At 44.1% G+C, this 21,888-nt stretch overlaps 1 protein-coding gene across 2 annotated transcripts in view; it reads left to right on the forward strand.

The window, feature by feature from the left end:
* Nucleotides 1-21,888, forward strand: part of LOC309640245 (uncharacterized protein) — a 645,560-nt gene that overhangs the window by 551,250 nt on the left and 72,422 nt on the right. For both annotated transcript variants that reach the window (XM_082418750.1, XM_082418751.1), the window contains one exon: nucleotides 8,378-8,500. In XM_082418750.1, coding sequence (XP_082274876.1) covers nucleotides 8,378-8,484 — 107 coding nt within the window. In that variant the 3' untranslated portion in view covers nucleotides 8,485-8,500. The remainder of the gene's footprint in view (nucleotides 1-8,377; nucleotides 8,501-21,888) is intronic.

Below are 21,888 nucleotides of genomic sequence, written 5' to 3' on the forward strand. Positions count from 1 at the left end.
TTCAATCATTGCTGATGGGCAGAGGGAAACCATTTTCTACCATCTGGTTTTTGCAAAAGTCAGGCAGTAAGCTCCCTGGGACAGGGATCTTATCTTGTGTAGTTCAAGAATGAGCGCACGGCTGTGTACACTCAACAAGCCCTATTAGTACTGAATGCAATCATAAAAATAGCCCAAACGTGGATATTTGATAACGCCCCTGCGGTCAGCCTTAGTCATCGTGCCCGAAGGGCATTGGGTTCCCCAGGCCAGTGCCTTGTGTCTTACAGAAAGCACCTTGGCTGATAAGGCAGCGGACTATTGTGAAAATCACACAGTAGTTCCCAGGATCCTGGAAAAACAGCAGTTCAATCACAACTTTTTTTTTTCTTGGTGTTTGACTTTGGCACTGAGTTCTTTTCAATGAGAACTATGCCAAACATCTTGTCCAAACCCTTCTACTCAGCAAGTATGCGAACAAGCTCTCTGTAGCATGCCAGGGGCAGGGTGGAGGGGGGGTGGGGGGAGGGTTCTGGTGGGAGGCCGGGAGGTACAGCGCTCTTTCTCTGCAGGCAGCAGCCAGCTCCAGGGCATCTGGAAGCGGGACGTGGGCTGAGCAGCACCGAGTGTACAGCACAGCAAGGGCCTGCCCAGCTCAGACAGCACTGGGGGGCATCTCTGCCTCCAGGGCCCCAGGCCAGGCCTGCTGGTGATTGTCAGGGTTGGCCGTCACTGGGGTTTCCTCCCCCAAGAAAAGCGCACAGACGTTAGGGAAATGTCTCATTGTTGGGGCATCTGGAGCTGAATTCTCCTCCGGGACCAGCTATGAAATCGCTGGAGCCCGGCAGGAGAAAGCTCATGGGACAAGGGTGTGCTTGCGTGTAAATACACGAACGTGCAGGCGATCACGTGTTCACAGAGAGCCAGGATGGCCGTGGGATGGACCCAGCGGTCTGTGTCTGGAAGAAGACCTTGCACACAGGATTTCCTAGGGAAGACGTTCCCCTCCTGAGCGAGTAAATCCTTTTCCCAGGCTCTGAGAAACAGCAGGAGGCAGGGCCCGCGGGATGCCGGGCCTGCACCAGGGCAGGGATGAGCGTCCCCCAAGACAAGCCATCCCAGTTCCCAGCCAGCTTCTGGGGCTCCAAACCTCAGCACCAAGGCTGTCTGTCTCCCACTACAGGAAAATCATCTTTCTTCATTCCCAGAGCAAGTTGTTCCTAGGAAAGAGCAGAATCTTAGGAGGAAATCACATCATCCGCGAGGGGAGAGCCAGTTCCTTTGTACTATTTTTCAGGGCTGCCTTTGGAGCCAATAATCTGTCATTCCTTGAATAAACAAGCACCTTATCATATCACAAACATTTATTTAACCCTTTTCTCCTGCACTTTTACCAGCAGGGAGAAAGAAGGCAGTTAGCAGGGCAGCCGGAGCCCTGTGGCAGAAATGCCAAATTCCCTGAACATGACACCCAATCTGTAAAGTGTCAGCCGACCCTTCTCTGTCTCCATAAAACGCCAGGGCCGGTCACCCAGACTCAAGCACCACATTCCCGCCTCCCACTACTCTTCCCATCCCCCCACCCCCTCCATTAATACCCCTCACCCTTTTGCAGACAGGCCCTTAATTCCGTCCAAATGGAGTCTGGACTAATTTGTTAGGTTCTTTAGGAGGCTGATGAGGCAAACGAAAGGGGGACGGGGAAGGGGGGCAGGCAGGGGAGTATTTACATTTCTCCTTCTCCTTTGCACGACAGTCCGCTTGACGGACAGAGCTGGTGAGCCTCAGCATTTTTAATGCGTGTGTGATTTTTTAAGAGGGATATTCTTTGGCTCTGACATCACCAGAAAATGGAATGAGCAAAGTATGTAAATTTCTCCAAGCTCCCACAATATCCATTTTCTCTCAGTGGATGGATTTTGTTTTTCTTTTCTGGTGTTGCTCCCACACAATGGGGCCAAATCTTGTTCAGGACAAAGAAACATAAATAGAACATGCATGTGGTATGCGAGAGAACTCTCAGAGACCAGAGAGAGGCTGTTTTGGAAAGGCGTCTGGGGCTGCCAGGGGGAACCGTGGGGTCTTGGCCTCAAGGGTTGGACAGGCAAATGTCTGCTTGTCCCTAACGTCGTTACAAGTCAAAAATTTCAAAAGTGTTCTCATTCTTGGGGAAATACTAAGAAACACTGGCATGGGTACAAGTGTAAAAGGAGAATGTGAAGTATCTGTGTATGAGTGTGAACAAGAATGTGTGTGTTGGATGTAAGAGGACGATACGCCTAATGAAGAGGCTAAACGTGCTTTGTAAAGCTGACGGAGTCAGTTCTCTTTCTCCTTCAGTATGAAGGATACTAAATCACAGGCAGTCTCTCCCTTGGCCTCATCTTAGTGGCTATCGGGGACCAGCTGAAACTTTCCTCAAACGTGTTTTCCTGTATGAAGCATTTGCAATTGTTTTAGTATCAATCATCTGCCAAGCCCTCCAGTCTCACAACCGCACAGTACAGCCCCAGCCAAAAAGACTTTTATCAGCGCAAGTTTGAACAAACTAATGTGTGTAGGCCCTGAGTGGTTATTTTTGTTTCCAAGTCTGGACACAGAATCACTTGTTCAATTTCCTGCTGGGTTATATCAAGTGGTTTTAACATGTAAATCTCTGATAAGGAAACTGACTAATTTATGTAGGTTGCCATCTGAGTAGCTGTCAGTATTGCCTTAATTTTTTTCCCCTGCTTCCTTTATTCTTTCTCAGTCATTAAAGTCATCGCCATTACTGGTACTATCGAGTACATCCTTATCTGTTGTATGTTTGGAATATGTTCTTATGCTAAAGATGCTTTAAAAACAAACAAACTCTTCACCCTTGAAGTCTGTGTGGGAGTTCCGTTGGTTTGGACGTTTATGTTTACAACCTGGATTCGAAATAAATATGCCTCTCAGACTCCTTCAAGTAATGTCCTTGACAATTAGAAGATTGTTAATTTCTAAAATTGAAATGTAAAAACAGTAATAATAAACTACTTCCATTTCACGGATATCCCTTAAGCAGCCTCATCCGACTTCAGTTGATGGAGCTTCACTACGTCTAAGTAGAAATCCTACAAGCTGCTTGAGCGCCAGTTTCCAAAACCCACCCTGGCCGCAACCTGCAGGCACATGGATCCCTGTGGTTGTTTCCATTCAGAAGCTTGTTCAAAGAAGTAGATATTTTCAAATCGTTATTAATTCTATGCCCCAAAACACAGACTGGGGTGGACTGAAAACTGTAATCCAATATTTGTGCTGTTCTTACACCCGGCGTCCAACCTGGCCTGAGCAAAGTCCAAAGCTGCCCCCAGACTTGAGAGCTGGGGCCCAGTCTCTAAGGACTCAAGAGTCAACGCCTGCCTCGCCATTGGCTGGGAACAGAAAGAGAATCCGTCTGTTCTGGGACCTGGACAGCAAGTCAGGTAGGGCTCTGTTCCCTCCTCTGTTTGGTGGCTCCAGGGACGGGGGGGTGGGGAGGGGTAGGAGGGGGAACGGGGCTCAGGCCAGGAGGCCCCGGAAGTGGCTGTCTCAACTCCACTCCTCAGCACCAAGTCGCTCCCGGCTGCTCCCACCACTGCCCCGACCTCTCGGAAGCCTTTCACTTGAGAGATAGTTTTAAGACCACAAGACAGTGTGAGCCTAAATGAAAACTGGCTTCAAAAATGACCATTTTCGTAACCACTGGTAATTCTTCAAGGCCCCTCCCTCCTCCTGTCTCCCCTTCCTCCACAGTGAACTTTAAATCCTTTCATCCTTGGGGACTGAAGGTGGAGAATCTGGGTTTTCCTTCCCAGCCCCCTTGCCAGTCTGGCTTTTCTCCCCTTTGTTTGGATGCTCTTCTTTATGGCTCCTTGCCAACACACAGATGTAAACTATTGTCTGATTATTAAAAGGAAAAAAAAACAAAACAGAAAAAAGCACACAAGCCGTCAGTGTTAACGACTATAGAACTGTCCACATACAGTCGAGACCATGTGGTCTGGCGCCAATGACAAGCCGTCAGCCTCTGCTGCTCCAGGAACTTCGGCTTTCTCCAAGGTTGCACTAAAAATGAATCTAGGCAAACAAAGTAGGCTAGGAAAGGAGCACCTCTGTGCCCTTGGGGCGTTAGTGGGCAGCCCTCAGTGCCACCTGCTCCCCCTCTAAGTTCACTGTCTTGGTGCCCTCAGCAGCCTCTTCATGCAATCTTTCCCAATCCAGTGGCCAGTGACTTCACGTTTGGTCTCCCTCGCCCGCAGCGAAACAGTGTAGCCGTGCCGAGTCCTGGTAATAGGCTGGAGTGGAGGGAGCGCCAGGTGAGGAGTCGGGCCGGGCTTCTCTCCCGCTGCGGCTTACTGGCTGCGGGGCCCTGGGCAAGTTTCTGCTCCCTGCCCAGTTTCCTTGTCTGCAAGCTAAGAGGGCTGAGTTAGATACATTCCTTCCATTTTTCCTTAAGCAAATATTTATTTAGCTCCTACCCTGTGCTAGACACTGAGGATGGAACTGGGAACAGGACAAACAAGGTCCCTGCTCCCATGGAGCCTATGGAACAGCGGGAGGAAGAGAAAAGAAAGTAAAACAAAACAAAGTCTGAACATCCTTGTAAACGCCAACGACCTCTGAATGTTTTGTTAATAACAGCCTATGTGTCGTCCTTCTGGTTTACCGAGGATCAAAGTTTTTAGTGAAAGATGTGGGGTTCTAGGATGTTAGGCATCGGCTTCTGGGAAGAAGTAGAGTGATAAGGCCTCATGCCCTGAAATCCCCGCCTGCATGGACACTTCCACAGCTCTCCTGAGGGCGGGACCTGCCCAGAGCCGCCTCTGGGTTTGTTTCTCTCGCCGAGGGCTGGCCACTGGCAGCCATGACTCCACTCTCCACTTCCACTGCGGGAATTTTCAGAAACAACAGCCAGTGTGACACAACGCGAGCCTCCAGCTCCACCCTTCAGGGGAAGTGTTATTTTTAGTCTTCTCCTCTCTCTCTCCACAGCCAACTACATGCCTCCGTGGGTGAGTCATTTCTGTTGCTAGCCCCGTGTTTCATGACTCCCGGAACATGGGGCTGGTTGGCGTAACAAACCAGTTCACTCGACTCCATCTCTACTTGCAACACTCTGAAGACTCTGGTGTGGGATTAGCTGTGGGGCCCCCAGGGGCCCCAAATGCACGCTGTACAAAATGACAGCGACCCACAGAGAAGCTGCAGGATGAAGCTGCCCGTGAGCTGATGACCCAGAAGTAGAGCCGAGCGTATTGTTTCCATATTTTCTTTGCCCCCTGTTCACATTCATGTGACTGACACTTGACCCCAGAGTTCTGGGTACAGGGAAATGCTCTTACTCAATTGGGGACCATTTTACCCAGGGACCAGGCATCGAGGACTGTCCTGAAAACTCACACCTTCATAAATCCGTTCAACAGTCACGTATTGGGTGTTCACGGTATCATCCAAACCCACCTCCCTTGGCCTCGCCGTGCTTCAGACCCACATTGTGTTTGGATTCTGGTTTGTTTTATTTCAAGTCTTCCATGATCTCAGGCTTTCTTAGCACAGAGCATCCTCATGCGATACCTGCCTGGGTATCTCTGCCCGCCCCCCCCAACTCTTCACCCAGCTGACTCTTTTGTTTCTTTGTTTAAAAGTCTTTTCTCCAGGCATGCTCTCTCCACCCCTTCAGGTACAGGTGGATTTCCCTGTTCCTTACACTCGTAACATCATGTGATTTTCCTTTGTTGCACTTATCACAACTGTATTTAAATGATCACTTGTTAATTTACTGAAATCTGTCTTCCTCACCAGATTCTTATGGAGGCAATCCTCATTCATCACTGCCGCTGCTCTGACACCCAGCACAATGCCTTACAAATAGAGTCTTTTTCTCAATAAATGTGTTGATTTGGTACACGTCCTCACTCTCAAAATTCACAGTCCAGCTGAAAAGTAATGTGCTACATTTACTGTTATATAAACATGGACATCATGGTGTAGACACACAAAGAAAGCAACAAATGATCCTGCCAGGAATCATGTGAGGGGAGACTCAATAGAAGTGGAAACATTTGAGCTGGGCCTTCAGGTAGGAATAGGAGTTCAGGTGAAAAGAAGGGAGAAAGGAATTCTGAGCAGAAGACTTGGTACAAAAAAGACAGGGAGGGACGAAGGTGTAGATTGGGTTCCAGGGAAAGCACACAGTCAGTGTGTTAGGATAGAACATGACTGTAGGGGAATGCAGGAAAGGGCAGAGGGCTTGTATTTTCTGCTAGAGACTTGATATTTTAAGCAAACAGGAATAGAACTTTGAATACATGAATATTAAATGACCTAGGGACTCCCCTGGCGGTCCAGTGGTTAAGACTCCGTGCTTCCACTGCAGGGGGCACGGGTTCGATCCCTGGTCGGGGAGCTAAGATCCCACATGCCGTGGAGGCACGGTCAAAAATATAATAATAATAAATATAAACTGCTGTGACTGTGAAATGTAATGCTTTACTTAATAAAAGCAGCCTATAAAAAAAATTAAATGATCTGTCTGCGTTTTAGAACATTCTCTCTAGTGGCAGAGTGAAAGATAGGTTGGAGTAGGGAAGTGGATGTAAACCATTTAGGGGTCTGTTGCTGTGATCCAGGCAAGAGATGATGAGACCAAGAGGCTGGAATGGGGAGAGATGGTGGGAGGTCAGCTGGCAGACTCGGCATGACTAGACGTGGGCGCTGAGGGCGAGGGGTTCGCCAATATGCCTGAGGGTCCCAGCAAGGGCGCTGGGTCACTGACAGTGACGTTAACTGTGACAAGAACGTGGGAGGAGTAGGGTGGGGACTTGGGAGCAAGATGTGGGAGCACTCATTTGGTTTCAGACAAACTAGGAGTGGCGTGTCTCATTCTCAGCCTGGTGGAAATGTCAAGAGTGGTGTTTCTCAGCTTTCCTTTCATTATTACCCCTTTAGGAGCCTTTTTTAGAATTGTTTTCCTCTAATCTCCCTGCCCATGTGAAATCTGAATACCACAGCTATACTATATATCTGTTTATATACTGTACATAGATCCGTGCTTTGTACATAAAAAGAATAGGATTTTTGCCTCTCAAGCACCCATTTTTGCCCCCTTGAGAAGGCATGGGAGGAAGAGAGGGGAGGTGGGCTGACACTATCCTGCCAGCAGGGAGTAAGGAAGACTTCATGCAGAGAAGCATGTGCAATGGGCTTTGGAGACTGGGTTAAAAACAGTTGTTCATTTTGCGTATCTATAGAGATATAACTGCCATATAACATTGTATAAGTTTAAGGTATACATGTTGAGTTCATACACTTATATATGGCAAAGTGATTACCACAGAGTGTTAGCTACCACCTAACACTCCATCATGTCACATAATTACCGTTTCTTTTTTGTGGTGAGAATATTTATGATCTCCTCTCTCAGCAACTTTCAAGTATATAACACAGTGTCATTAGCTGTAGTCACCATGGGGTACATTAGATGCCCAGAACGTATTCAGCTTATCACTGGGAGTTTGTGCCATTTGACCAACATCCCCCTCTTTTCCTCCTCCCAGCTCCTGGTGATCACCACTCTACTCTGTTTCTATAAGTTTGGCTTTTTTAGATTCCATGTGTATGTGAAATTATACAATATTTGTCTTTCTCTGTCTGACTTGATCTCACTTAGCATAAAGAAGACATTGTGACATATATATATATGTATACAGTAGAATATTATTCAGCCACAAGAACGACGGAAATTCTGCCATTTGCAACAGGATGGATGGACCTTAAGGGCATTATGCTATAAACAGTTTTTAAATTGAGGTGAAATTCACAAGGAGAGGTTGGTTGGAATCACAGATATGGGAGCGTTACAGATGACAAATGAAACCACAGAAGCGGGTGAGAATGCCAGGAGAGAGAGCCCACAGGGGGAAAGAGTGGAGGGCAGAACCCCAGAGGCCCCCAGAATTCCAAGTCAGCAAGACAGGGAAAGGGCATCCCCGGTGGAAAGGGGAAAGACGACAGTGTCACACGGTGAGGATAGCAGGAGAGAGAAGGCAGAGCAGCAGGGCCTTGGGCCACAAGCTGACAGGGCAGGCCAAGAGCTGGAGCGGGGTCACTAAATTCAGCAAACCAAAGCTCGTTAATGACCCTCTTGTGGGCAATTTGAGCAGAAATGTGAGTAGTGGAGTAAAATAAAGGTGAATAGGTATATTAGGATGTTTAAAACATACGTTCAAAGATCCTGCAGGCAGAAGAGGAGAAAGCTATTGAACTGTGTATGGCGGTTATAGATTGGGGCAGGGTGGGTTCCTTTTGATGTTTTTTATACTTTTGCTGCCTTCTGTTATCAAGCTGACAACTCTCTCTTGTCGTTAGTGATTCTTCCTCTCTACTCTTCTAGTCTTCTATGATCTTGGAAACCTCAGCAGTCTCCTGGAACTGTCTGTAAAATTAGTTGGTGAGCTGGAAGGGATCCTCCGAAGGTTCTCCCATGTGCAAGGGGCCTGAAGAGTATGTGTGCCAGGTAATGTGCACGTGAGGTGGTAAGAGAGATGGGGGCGGGGGGGTGGTGGTGGTGGAAGAAATCGTTGGCACGAGGCTCATAGGTTCCCCAAAGACAAGATAAGGATTTAAGTTGTTTCCAAGCTTTTGTTTTCACCATGTTGTAATGAATATTACTGAGCACTCTATTTCATATATTTGTGACTATATCTGTAAGATATATTCCTAGAAGTAAAGTTGCTGGGTCAAAGAGCATGTGATTTAAAATCTTGGTGTGGAGAAAGAAATGCTCTCCAAGAAGACAGTACCAAGTTAACATTCTCACCGGCAAGGTGCAAGAGAACCCTTTGCTTACATCCTTGCCAACCCAACATACTCAGATGTTTTCTTCTTTGTCAACCTGATAGTGGAAGAGTAGTATTACATCTTAGTAATAATACAAAATACATGGTAAAAAACCATGAAAAAATATAGTAGTAACTTTTACTACCAAAAGCATATTTTAAATGTGTCTTGCACAACAATTTCATAAGTGAAATTGCTCTGCTCATATCACTGAATAAGACAAATTTTCCTTAATGTATGAAGAACTTGTACAAACAATAATCTTGTGCAGAAAATAATCAAATATAAAATGGACAAAACCTCTACAACATTTTACCAAAAACCAAAATAAAACTGGTTTCTAACCATATTAAAAGATGCTTAACTCCATTCTTAAAAAGAGAAATGCATATTTAAACTAAGATGTATTTTGACATCTGGTAGGGCTAGTCTTACTCGTTAGTCAGAACATACCACCCCACCTCAACTCTGGCTGCTTTTAAGATCTTCTCTTTGTCTATAATACCCTACAGTTTCTTTGTGATTGTGCCTTGATGTGAATTTATTTTCATTTAAATTTAAGATCTATTATTTTTTTTATCAGTCCACCCTCCTGCATTCTTTTCTTTTCTTGCCTTCTGAAATACCATTTACACTTTTGAGAAAGAAGAGAGACTTTCTTCAAGAAGAGAGACCTTCTCTATCTTCCGTATCTACTAACCTCTCTCTCATATTTTCCATTTCTTTGACTCTCTGCACTACAATTCTATATATTTTATTCTCACTATCTTCAGTTCTCTAATTCTGTCCTCTACTGTGTCTAATTTTTTGCCACACCTATCCATTGACTTTTTCATTTGTTCATTTCATATTTTTCATTTCTAGAAGTTCTAGTTGGTCTTTTTCAAACCCTCTAAGTCACTTTTTATTGTCTCCTATTCCTTGCAGATATTTCAAAGCTTATTTCTCATTTATTTAAATAAAATTAGCATAACTGTTTACACTCTGTGGCTGATCATTCAAATCGCTGAAGTTGTGTGACTCCCTCTGCTGTCTATTTATTTCTTCTGGCACTAACTAATGGTGGCTTGCTTTCTAATGTATTTAGTAGACTTCAACTGCACTGTTTACTGCCCATTAAAAATCATTTGTACAAACTACCTGAAGCTTAGGATGAAAGTGTCTACCTCTAGAGACGTTTAAAGTTTACTTCCGCTGGGTGTTAGGGGGCACTATGGTTTGGTTTCACTTTAAACTAAATTTATAGCTTGAAGTTTCTGGGCCTACTCCAGTGGCATGCATTCGGGCTGTAAATATGTGCAGATGCTGCCCAGAGGTTCAATGGTGACATCCTATCAGGGACAGGTTTTGTTTTGTTTTCTTTTCGTTTCCCTGCTTTGCTTAGTGTCAAGGCAACTCGCTTTATGGTACACTGAGGAGGGGGGATGGGAGTAGGGTTACCTCTGGTTCACCTTTGGAATTCCCAGCCTAGTGTGGGAAAGGGTCCTATGAGATCCCCCACTCTACCTTGAATGAATCCTGGCCTTTGCATTCTGTCTTCATTCTGAGACTCTATTAAAACCATAGCCAAGGCAATTTAACCTGATCAACAAAGATGTTCATGGCAAAAGCTAATCACTCGGTAGCTCCTTGTTATATGTCAGCTTTTCAGTGCTTTTAAGAAGAATCTTATTCAATACTTTATTCAATTTTTCATTGTTTTCAGTGGAAAGGTTAATCTAAATAACAAAGTCTACTGTTACCAGAAATGGAATAATGCCTATTGATTTTTCTTACAAGCGTTAGAAGCAGCTTATTTAGTTTTTAAAAATCCTTATCTTTACTGGCCTCACATTCCATTTACAGATTTTTTTTTTAAAGGGAGAATTGAAGTTTTTGCTTTAAATCTTCCTGTTTAAGAATATGATATGCCTTTCTATTTCTTGAAATCTTTTGATTCTCAATAGCATTTCAAAGTTGTCTTCTATATCATTTATATTTTTTGTTAAATTTTAACTTTTTGATTAAACATGCCTAAGCACTTCTTTCTTTTCATTATATTAATATAAATACTAAACCTTTAAATTTTACTGAGTTCTGCTTTAGTTCTGTCCTGTAGGTTCTGCTGTACACTAACTTAACTATTTTTATTTTTTAAAATATCATTCAGATATATCCCTGATGGTAGAGTTATACAAGAAAGAGTATTTTGGCATTTCCGGGTAGAAGGGTTTTTCTTTTTTTTCCTAATTTTATTATTAATTTTTAAATAATTGCTTTGTGATCAGAGAAGGTTTTCTGTTATTCACTCTAATTTTTGGAATTTACTGAAGTTTCTTTGTGGCCTTGTAAACATAGTCAATTTTTTGACTATTCAAAGAGTACTTAGAAAATGATATTATCAAGGTATAGAGTTCTATGTGTTTCAAGTATATTTACTTTACAATTACATTAGTTTATATGGATTAGCACTGAAAAGCATAGTAAAAGGGAACTAAAGTATCATACATGGGACTTAAATTTTTCTCAGTTTTTGTATATTTGGCATGTTTCAGTTTGGTCTTCTGTTTTTTGACTTGGAAATGGTTTGCTGGGTATAAAATTCTTTGGTCATGCATTGTAGACTAATCTCTTCTAGCTCTTCTGAGTGTTGTGGTGAAACCTAAGACCAGCTTGAATTTTTTCAAGTCTCTTTACAGGTGACTTGATGTTACTATCAGAAAGCCCAAAGGATTCTTTTGTATCTTTAAAGTCCAATAGCTTCTCTAGGATATGTCTCATAGTTCATCATTCTGTGTTAATTTTTCCTGCAACAGAGTAGCCCCTTTCAATCTGAATTATCCAGTCATTTATACATGGAAAGTGTTAAAATTTTATTTATTAAAATATTATTCCTGTCCCACACTTTCTGTATTCTTTTTCAAGTATATTTTATCTACTATCTGCCCTTCATAGCTATCTCCTTCCTGCTAACCCTTTATAAATCTTTGTTCATTTCCATTTAATTTCATTCATTTTCCTCACTCCCATCCTGTGAGTACTTGGTGTGTTTCCAGCTGAACTGATCTTTTTTCTGCTGCTTCCATCATGGTCTTTATTTCTAAGTCACCTTCTTTGCTAAGTTCTGCCAGTGCTTGTTTCACCTCCTTTTGTCTTACTAAGCATTTTCTGAACTATTATCTGTCTTTTATTTTGTTTTTAGTTTTACTTGAGCTTCTATTTTTTAAAGATGATTGCCTCACTAGGTTTTTTTTTTTTCTTATTAAATTCATGACAGTATATTGGGTCACAAATTTCATCTGTTTTGTGGCACTATTTTTCTAGTGAATCTTTTTCAACTCTTACTCATTTGTTTTTCTAGTTTCTTTATCCTTTCTCCATGTATAGATACCATGCTAGTTCCTTTTTGATTACTCATCTTAAGTGAGGTGAGGCTTTCTGAATCAGCTGTTTGCAAGAAATTTAAGTTGGGGGAGGGCCGTGTCTATAATTGAAGCTAACAGGAAATCTCCTTAAACATAAGGTTTTATGGATGAGAGACAACTTTTAGTTGTCAGCTTTTCATTTCTCCTCCTGCAGCTGCAGGGCTGCACGCAAGGAAATCTTTCTCCTTCCCCTGACTCACCAACACGCTAAATGATGACTTTTTCATTATTACTGAGTATCTGAGTCGTCAGATTGCTCAGTTTTCTGGAACTCTGGTCACATGGCCCTTCCCTTTAGAATAGTGATGCTCCAAAATAAAGAGCTACAGTTGATCTGTTAGTGGCACCATCATCACTACTGTTATTGAACTCTGTAACCTCAACCACCTTCTTCAATCCAGCTTCAAGACTAGGACATGGAACATAAGAAAGTGTGAAGTAATTTCCAGAATGGGATGACTTCTGTGAAGGGTAAGGTCCTGATTGAATGGCCATCAGCATATCTGAAGGCGTAAATTCTCTGTTTAAGTCAAGAAGTCACCTATTGCCCTTAAAAAATATCTTATCACATTTCAGTTATATCATCTGGGAAGACAGATTATCCTGGAAAATAAAAGACACCAACCGCTGCTAAAGCTAGGATTTTCAGGAATAAAAGCAGGAGCACACCTCAGGCAAGAGCAACAAAAGCAAAAAATAAACAAACGAGACTACATCAAACTAAAAAGCTTTTGCACAACAAAGGAAACCATCAGCAAAACAAAAAGGCAACCTACTCAATGGGAGAAGATATTTGCAAATGATATCTCCAATAAGGGGTTAATATCCAAAATATATAAAGAACTCACACAACCCAATATCAAAAACACAAATGATCCAGTTAAAAATGGGCAGAGGACCTGAACAGACATTCCCAAGGAAGACATATAGATGGCCAACAGACGCATGAAATGATGTTCAACATCACTAATCATCTGGGAAATTCAAATCAAAACCACACCTGTCAGAATGACTATTATCAAAAAGACAACAAAAAACAAGCATTGGTGAGGATGTGGAGAAAAAGGAATCATCGTGCCCTATTGGTGGGAATGTAAATTGGTGCAGCCACCATGGAAAACAGTATGGAGGTTCCTCAAAAAATTAAAAATAGAACTACCATATAATCCAGCAATCCTACTCCTGTGTATTTATCAAAAAGAATTGAAATCAGGATCTCAAATAGATGTTAGCACTCCCCATTTTCATTGCAGCACTATTCACAGGAGCCAAGATGTGGAAACGAGCTAAATGCCCATCGATAGATGAATGGATAAAGAAAATGTGTCTATACATGTAATAGAATGCTAAATAGCCTTTACGAAAAAGAAGATAATTCTGCGATACGCAACAACATGGATGAACCTTGAGGATATTATGCTAAGTGAAATAAGCCGTCACAGAAAGAAAAATATTGCATTATTCCTCTTATGCATTCTTTATAACAACTCTACAAAGCATGTGTGATTATCCAACATTTTGCAAATGTAGTACTTAAGGCTCACAGGGTAAGAAACTTGACAGAGTCATCCAGTGAGCAAGGTCCAAAGCTGGGATTCAAACACAGGTCCCCAAATCTTCTTTGCCATGTTCTTTAGAGGCTCAGGCAAGAGCTGGTGCTTCTGAGGAGAGGAGAATGGGCAGAGCCTAAGATCCTGCAGGGAGGCAGGCCTGATCCTGAGAAGGGGCCCAGGTCTCAGGGGGAGACTTGCCCAGGGAACTCACAATGCTGTGAGCTCCATACCTCCCTCCTCCAGCCAGCAATTTCCAACGCCACCAGACAGCTGTTTGAAATACTACAGCTCCAATCCCCATGACCCTCTTGGAATTCTTCCACCATCCCCACAGCCTCAAAGTCCCAGTATGGGAAATTGTGCTTCAGAGGGATGTTATGAATATTAAGGAACAAGTGATTATAAATCTTTTGGCAAACAGACAGTCCTATAGAAATGTTAAATAACCGTATGTTCCCATTTAACTTCATTTATAGTGTTTGGTTGAAACTAAGACATTCTGCCTCTTGTTTAGGACTTACACTCTTCAGTATTTGTAAAAAAGTCATTAGCCACCTCTTACGTAAGGCTTAGGGAAATTCTCTTCATCTTCATGCCATCTGCACCAGAGGACTTTCTTTTAGGGGGTGGGGGGTGGGAGGGGGGTGGAGGGTTGGTCTGCTCTGAATGCCTTGTAGTTGGCTGGGTCTGTTACAAATCATCTCTTAATTATGTGACTTTACTCGGGTCAAAAGGCTTCATCAACTCACTGACTCTCCAAGGGCATTTCCAGGTCATTAAAAAATCTAAGTTCTGTACAGTCAGCCTTCATCTTGGACAACAGATAAGACTCCACATGATTCCCTTCCACGTGTTTCCATTTGTTGTGTGACAGCATCCTCCTCCCACCCCCGAATTAGTGTACACGTCTCCAAAATCCAATTATCCATAAAAACGTGGGACCTGTATCTGGATAAATGATATCCATAAGTGTTCCAAGAAACTTTAACCTGAACTACTTCATAATAATTAATAGTTCTAAATTAATCTAGAGAGCCTTTCACTAGAGTTGCCAAAAAGGAACTTGACTACTTTGAGAGCCTTTACTCCGCTCTCATCCCACGCTTCCACGGAAGTTCCAAAGAGACGTAGCGGAAAGGTGACGGCCATAGGAGAACGAGATGAAATGAGTCTCTGGTTCTCTGCAGGCTGGACAGTCCACCTTCCACTTCCCTGAGCTGGAGTCTAGAATCCCTCTAGATTCTTCCTACCGTTGGGGGTACCTCTGTTTTTCCTCTCTCCTCGGTGGAGTTAATCAGTACTTTCCACTGCTCTAGAATCGCCCTTCGACATCGACTGTTCCACTATTCGTGGAGGCCATCGGATGGACCACGGTCTTCTGTGGCTTCATCTCCTCCTCACTTTGACACAATCTTCAAAGTCTGTCTGCACTCAGTGACCAAGTCCCTCTCTCTGGCCTGATTATAGCCCCCAGGCACCAAATACAAAATTTCTGGGGATCTGGGGTTCAGAAATGCCTCACCAGACTCTTCTTCTGCATCTTTAGTAAACTGAGTACTAAGACGTTTTAAAGCACTGAGGTCTTCATTTACACCCTTTAAATATCTGTAGACAGTTATCATGGCCCTCAGTCAAGCATCACACTTACCCAGCTCTGCCCTCTCTCAGAAAATGTATGGGAGCAGCATTTGTGCTGTTTCAGAAGATATTTGATGCATCAAACAGACTCTGACTCCCTCGTTATCAGAGACAGGTGAACTGTCTCTACCTAGCACACAGGGAAGCTTCTCCTCCTTTTCGTAGGAACTTCCCATGCAGCCTACAAACACTGGGGATGTGGTCAAATGGCTATCAGTAAATAACATTTTATTGAGCAGATTTTCATAGTGGTAAGAGTCTTCTCTTCCCTTTTTCTCTAAACTGCTTTTCCTCCTCTATTTCTGTTTGCTCTTATCTTCTAGTAAAATGTGTGAATCTGTACTTTGTAGCCAACTTGGAACAGATTTCACTATGCATTCTTGAAGGACAGCGATTATAATAGTAATCGCTGGTGTGTGTGTGTGAGGGGGTAGGGTGTGCCAAATAAGTGAGTGAGTGAATGAGTGGATAAATAAATACCTGAACAAATGAATACAATTGCAAAAAGGAATCATCAGGAAATAGGAGATAACATAAAAAGAAGGAAGAAAATCTGTTTACATTTGTACATTCACTACTGATGTTGTACTGTGACTGAAATAGTAAATCCTAAGAAAACTGTGATGACTGAGAAAGGCACATAGCAATTTGCTGGCTTTGGCGACAGACAGCCTTAAACTTGAATCCCAACCCCACCACTCATGAGCCTCCTAAACCTCTCCAGGCCTCAGTTTTCTCTTCTTTCTGAGGCCGGTCGAAACAGCCATCATACCCATGTCACTGAATTCACAGTAGAAGTATGTCATAAAGTGCTTGCCACTGTACCTCGCACAGGGAGTGCTTAACAAATGTTGTAATTACCTCTGGATGACTTTCTAGCAAGTGTTAAAGACATTTCTTCTTTTTGCTAAACATACGATATTCGTTCCATGGATCTATTCTCTCATATCTTCTAATTCTCGTCTCCTGTTTTTAAATCCTTCATGTTTATTTTACTGAAGTAATTCCCATACTCTTTTTAGATTAGGATTTAGTAAGTAATGCCTTTGCTGTGTCTTGACCAGCTTTTGGAGGACAAGGTCAAAGACCAAGGTGGTGTTGGCCCCGTCCCCAGCTGTACGCTGAGTCCTCTAGTAGTCCCACCCTTCCCATTTTTGATGATGCAACTGCACTGGAGCATAAAATAAAGGAGAGTGCTCCGGCAAGCAGAGAAATGTCTCTCAACATAAATCAGAAGGAGGAGAAAGGCAAATGAGCATTTTTCAAATTCTATAGGTATCGTTTGAATGGTCTCTCTTCCAGAATTTCTTATCTGAAGTTGGAAAATAGATTCTTGGAATCCTGTCTGCCATTAAAACTTGGAAGTTTTGCAAGCACCCCAACAGGGCCGGCATCTTAGACGTGGTGCCGCCATGTTGCCTGTAAACTCAATCCGGGTCCCATTCTGTTAGTCCCCTCAAAGCAAAACTGCACAACTGGGATTATCCTGGACACTATCACAACTGACAAGTGAGTCAAGAAGAGAAAAAGGAGCCAGAAGTGAGTTTGCTGTGAGTGGGAAAGGAGGGAGCAGCAAGGCAATTTAGCTGAGAGACTTGGGGACTGAGGGCTTCATATGATTAAGAAAATAATGAATCCCCAAATTAACAGCTGTTGGCCAGGGAGACCTCAAAATGCCATTTTTATTTAGGGTTCAGTTGTCTTTGCAGATGGGGATGTTCATGCAAGATGGGCTGCTTGGTGTGACTGAAGCAGAGGACACCGAGTCCATGGATGGAAAAATTATGTGCCAGCCCCCATGGTCAGCTTTTGCAGGAATTGTCTCAGTTAATCCTTACAAACCACCCATGAGTAAGGTGTTATGGCTATTTCCCATCTTACAGAAGGGGAAACTGAATGGAGAGACATGAAGTAACTTGACCAAGCTCATACAGGGTTGGGATTCCCACTCTGGCACAGGGACTCCTGGGCCATGCTCCTAACCACTGTGCCATCTGGCCTCTTTAGCAACCCGGAAAGAAGACACAGTGATATGTTAGAGGTATTTACCTAAGCCCTGTCCTAGGGCCGAGATACATCAGGGTTGCTGAAAGTGCATTTCCTACTTTAGCATGGCGGGTAGAAATGCGGGTATTCCAGTATGTTCATGGGGAAGAGGAGAGAGACTTGGTGAAGGATAGAATGTGGAGTGGTAAAGTGTGTATGTAGCACACAAGACACGTGTCCACGGGTTCGATCCCTGGTCCGGGAAGATCCCACATGCCGCGGAGCACCTAAGCCTGTGTGCCACAACTACGGAGCCTGCGCTCTGGAGCCCGTGAGCCACGGCTACTGAGCCCACATGCCACAACTACTGAAGGCCGGGCGCCTAGAGCCCGTGCTCTGCAACAAGAGTATCCACTGCAATGAGAAGCCCACACACCACAACAAAGAGTAGCCCCCGCTCACCGCAACTAGAGAAGCCCACGCGCAGCAACAAAGACCCAATGCATCCAAAAATAAATAATAAATAAATAAATAAAATTAAGGACTTCAAAAAAAAAAAACAAACACACACACACGTGTCCACACACACTCAGTCAGTGTCCACAAGAAGCCCCAGGCAAGATGGTGCTCAGTCCTTTTTACCAGTTTCCTCCTGCCCAATGCCGTGGGTAGCACACTCTTCTTTCCCTTACCATCCTCACATGTCTTACCCCCCAAATCCTGACCACCCAGCTAGCATATTCCTTCCTATCATCTGGATATCCAGATTTCCAGTTGTAACTTGGATCTTCATTTCTCTTTGTTCTTTGAAAGCTGCAGACACAGAGACTTGCTGCTTACTTATTATATCCTTATGCTCAAAATCCTGGCTGAAATTGATAACACTGAAATTAAACCACAGTAGAAAAAGAACTTAACGTGAAATAAAAGTAGCACTTCTTTTTAAAAAAATTTTCATGAGCTTTTGTCTCATTCTGACTACTGGAAATGTCTTCCTGTGAAACTTATATATTTTCTGAGCTTAACAGTTTAGTCATTATGATCACTTTGCATTTTTACCTCTTCTAACTGGGTTTTTGCAACTCGGAGATCAAGTTTGTTGCATAACATTAACAGCTAATAAATTAGGCTCCCCTTTGCCATTTTCCTGAGCAGGGCTGATGGAGCCAAGACCTCATGGAATTTGGCGGGAACCTCTTCCCAGGCTGATCCTCTCCTTGGCCTCTAAGGTCAGGATTCCGTGTCAGAGCTCTGCTGCTGCTAATGAGGGGGTGGATGTGAGAGTCGCCATGATATGGGTCCATAAGCTCGTCTCTGAAGCCCTCTGAACCAACGTGATTCAGAATTTTTTAGATTTCAGAGAAGAAATGTGCATATACTGTGTATCATGTAACATCTCCCACTGGGGTCTAGGACGGCACCACCAATCAAACACATTAATATTTCTGTAGGTAAATATATGAATATTCCCACTAAATGGGGTAAATGTGAAACATAAACAGTCTAGCATCAGGTCAGGTTAGCTTTGACTGTCGTGACTTTCACGGTTGCCAGATGAGTTACCAAAGCCCTTTTGGTTTTCAGTTGTTTAGGATTGGGGATTTTGGGGGGAAGAGATTGTGGACCTGCAAATGCAAGTTGCTTCCTATTATCGAGCATTTGTTTGTAGGGTCTCATATAATCCCAACAGGAGCCTGCATGGGAAGGTACTGTTGTTCTAAGCATCCTGTCATAGATGAGGAAACTTCCAAGTGAAGAGTCTAGGAAAACGGCCTGACGTCTCAGAGCTAGAACAGGGGCTCAAAGCTGGCGTTATCTAAATCAGTGTAAGGCTGCCGCGAAGTTCTCCCCTTGAGAAAATTACCAGCTCGGAGGATTTTTCCTTAAGTGACAGCTTTCTGCATCTCACGTCTCTGACAAGCAGGCCCCTGGCTCCTTGGCGAGAGCTCTGCTGTCCCCACAAAGCCTTAGCTCTTCGGGCAAGGCCTCTCCGTTCTCTTGCTCAAGATATTTTAAAAAGAGTTGAGTGGCCCAGACATGCTTGAAGCAGTCATTTCCTTCCCTTCTCCTTTATTAACGGCTTTATTTCTTTGACTCCGAGGCGCTGCCCTGAGGCACCGTGCAAGGCCTGTTTATTGCCTTTGGCTGACATCAGCTTTCTCCTCCTCCACCCACCACCTTATCTTCTCCCTGCCAGCAGGACTAACCTTTGTGCCTTTCCTCCTCTGGGCTTCCCTCTCCTGCTCTGCGTGTTTCTGGGCCGAGACTCTGCTCACTCCCACAGCCCCCGGAGGGGGTTTCTGAGGGGGTGAGCTCCCCAGCCCGTGGAATTGCGCCTGCTCCTGGCCCCCTCCTTCTGCAAAGGGCCTGGCTGTGGGAGAGTCACAATCTGGACTGAAAATGTTCAAGCTCTGTGTGAAAAAGCTGATCGTCTTCAGTGTTCTTCTGCATTTCGTCTTTTCCCAGGGCGCACGCTGGCACGCACACTCTCAGCAGGCAGGGCCTGGGGCTGGGGCTCTTCTTATTGGAAACCCAGTGCAGGATCACGTGTCCCTGGGCAGCTGTTGGCTGCTTTGTGAGGACGGTGCTTGTGAGTTGACACCAAGGGAACATGCAGCAGATCCAGCTTCTGTTCTCCCAGCCCTTTCTGAAGGAGCCCCTGGGTTTTTAGGCAAGACTGGCCAAGGCTGGGGCTGATACGCTCTGCAGTTCACCGCTCGCCCGTTGGGTGACCACCCCAAGCAAGCTCGCTCTTAACCTCTTTTTCTTTCACACCCTCACCTGTAAAACAGGCCTCATGAGAATACCACTCCACTTCAGACACCAGTTCCAACGTGACACCAGTGTGTCATGCACCAGGGTGTGTCACCAATGTGACACCAGTTTCACACCACCAAGCAATTCTCTCACCCCAGTTGAGTGTCCTGCAATCCAGTTCAGTTCTCACCCTGTCCACTTGGAGACAGCATCAGATCCCACAGGTTAAGGGTTCAGTTCTAACAAGACTCCTATTCAGATGCCAATGCAAGTCCTGGTTGTCACCTGTGCTTCTGACCTGTCGAAGCTGTCGATCAGAGGCTCCCAAGACCCCCATCCCTGGGTTCGATTAATTTGCTAGAGGAACTCACAGAACTCAGAGAAACATTTACTTACATTTACCGGTTTATTATAAAAGGATATAACTCGGGGCAAGGTATATGGGAAGGGGCACAGAGCTTCTACCATCTCTGAGCTTGATCCTCTAGCGAAATCTCCATGTGTTCACCAATCCAGAAACTCTCTGAGCCCCATCCTTTCAGGTTTTTATGAAGGCATGATCGGTGAAATCATTGGCCACTGGTGATTGATTCAACCTCTAGCCCGTCTCTGTTCTGTGGAGGCCTGGGGTGGGACTGAAAGTTCCAATCTTCTAAGCCTGCGGTTGGTTCCCCAGGCAACCAGCCCCCCGCCCCCCCCCACCCAGATTACTGAGAGACTTTCAAAGAGTCACTTTATGAACATAACAAAAGAGTTTTCCCACTCTCATCACTTAGGAAATCCTAAGTGTTTTAGGACCTCTGTGCCTGGAACATGGACTGAAACCAAATATATATTTATTATAAATCACAACATCACAGTCACCAAACCCATTGACTTGTTATGAGGAGTAAGTCAATTAAATGAGCAAATGTGTGTAGAGCCTTCCACACGCCGTCAGCTCTCTGGACAGAGTCCCTCACCGCCCCCAACCCCAACAGGAAGTCCTAAGGCCACCAAGGCTTACAAGTGCTAACGTTAAGATTGTTATCTCCCACTAGTTTCTGCACCTTCACTATTGCTACGCTACTGTCTTCCTTATTTCCTAGAATCTTGAACACCATTCATTTCAGAGCTGACAGGAGCATCAGTCATTCTTTAGTTGCTTCATTTTACAGCTAAGGAAAGACAATTCCATGAACTTGCCCAGGGTGGGACTCCCCCCGCCACACACACACACACACACACACACACACACACACACACACACACACACACACACAGATAGGGCTGAAACTAAAACCCAAGGATGGGGATTCCTAGTTGGTGCTCTGTACTAGGGTGACCAATCATCCTGATTGGCTAGGGACTCTTCCAGTTTTAGCACCAAAAGTTCCTCTTCTTAGAAAACGCTCAGCCCAGGTGGTCCCCCTAACCCTGTGGTATTCATGAGCCTTGTTGCTTTATTCATCAAAACAGTATGTTTGTTGTCTGCACAACTATTTACAGCGGGGGGAAAAAAACCTTCAAATGCCAGTTCTCCATATAGGCAATATTTTAAGCCACTGAACCCTAATGTTTTATAAAATAAGCATTTTCAGTTAGCCATGCTATTTGTTTTTACTTACCTTCTGTGTCATAGCTCATTAGGTTACTTCAAACCAAATGAGCAAGCTGATGCACTTTCAAATTGACTAAGGATTAGCTCAATGCTGTTAATAAAAAAAAAAAAAAGTCCATCAAGTTCT

Source organism: Balaenoptera physalus (genome assembly GCF_965194825.1).
Source record: "Balaenoptera physalus genome assembly, chromosome: 12".
Classification (NCBI taxonomy): Eukaryota; Metazoa; Chordata; class Mammalia; order Artiodactyla; family Balaenopteridae; genus Balaenoptera; species Balaenoptera physalus.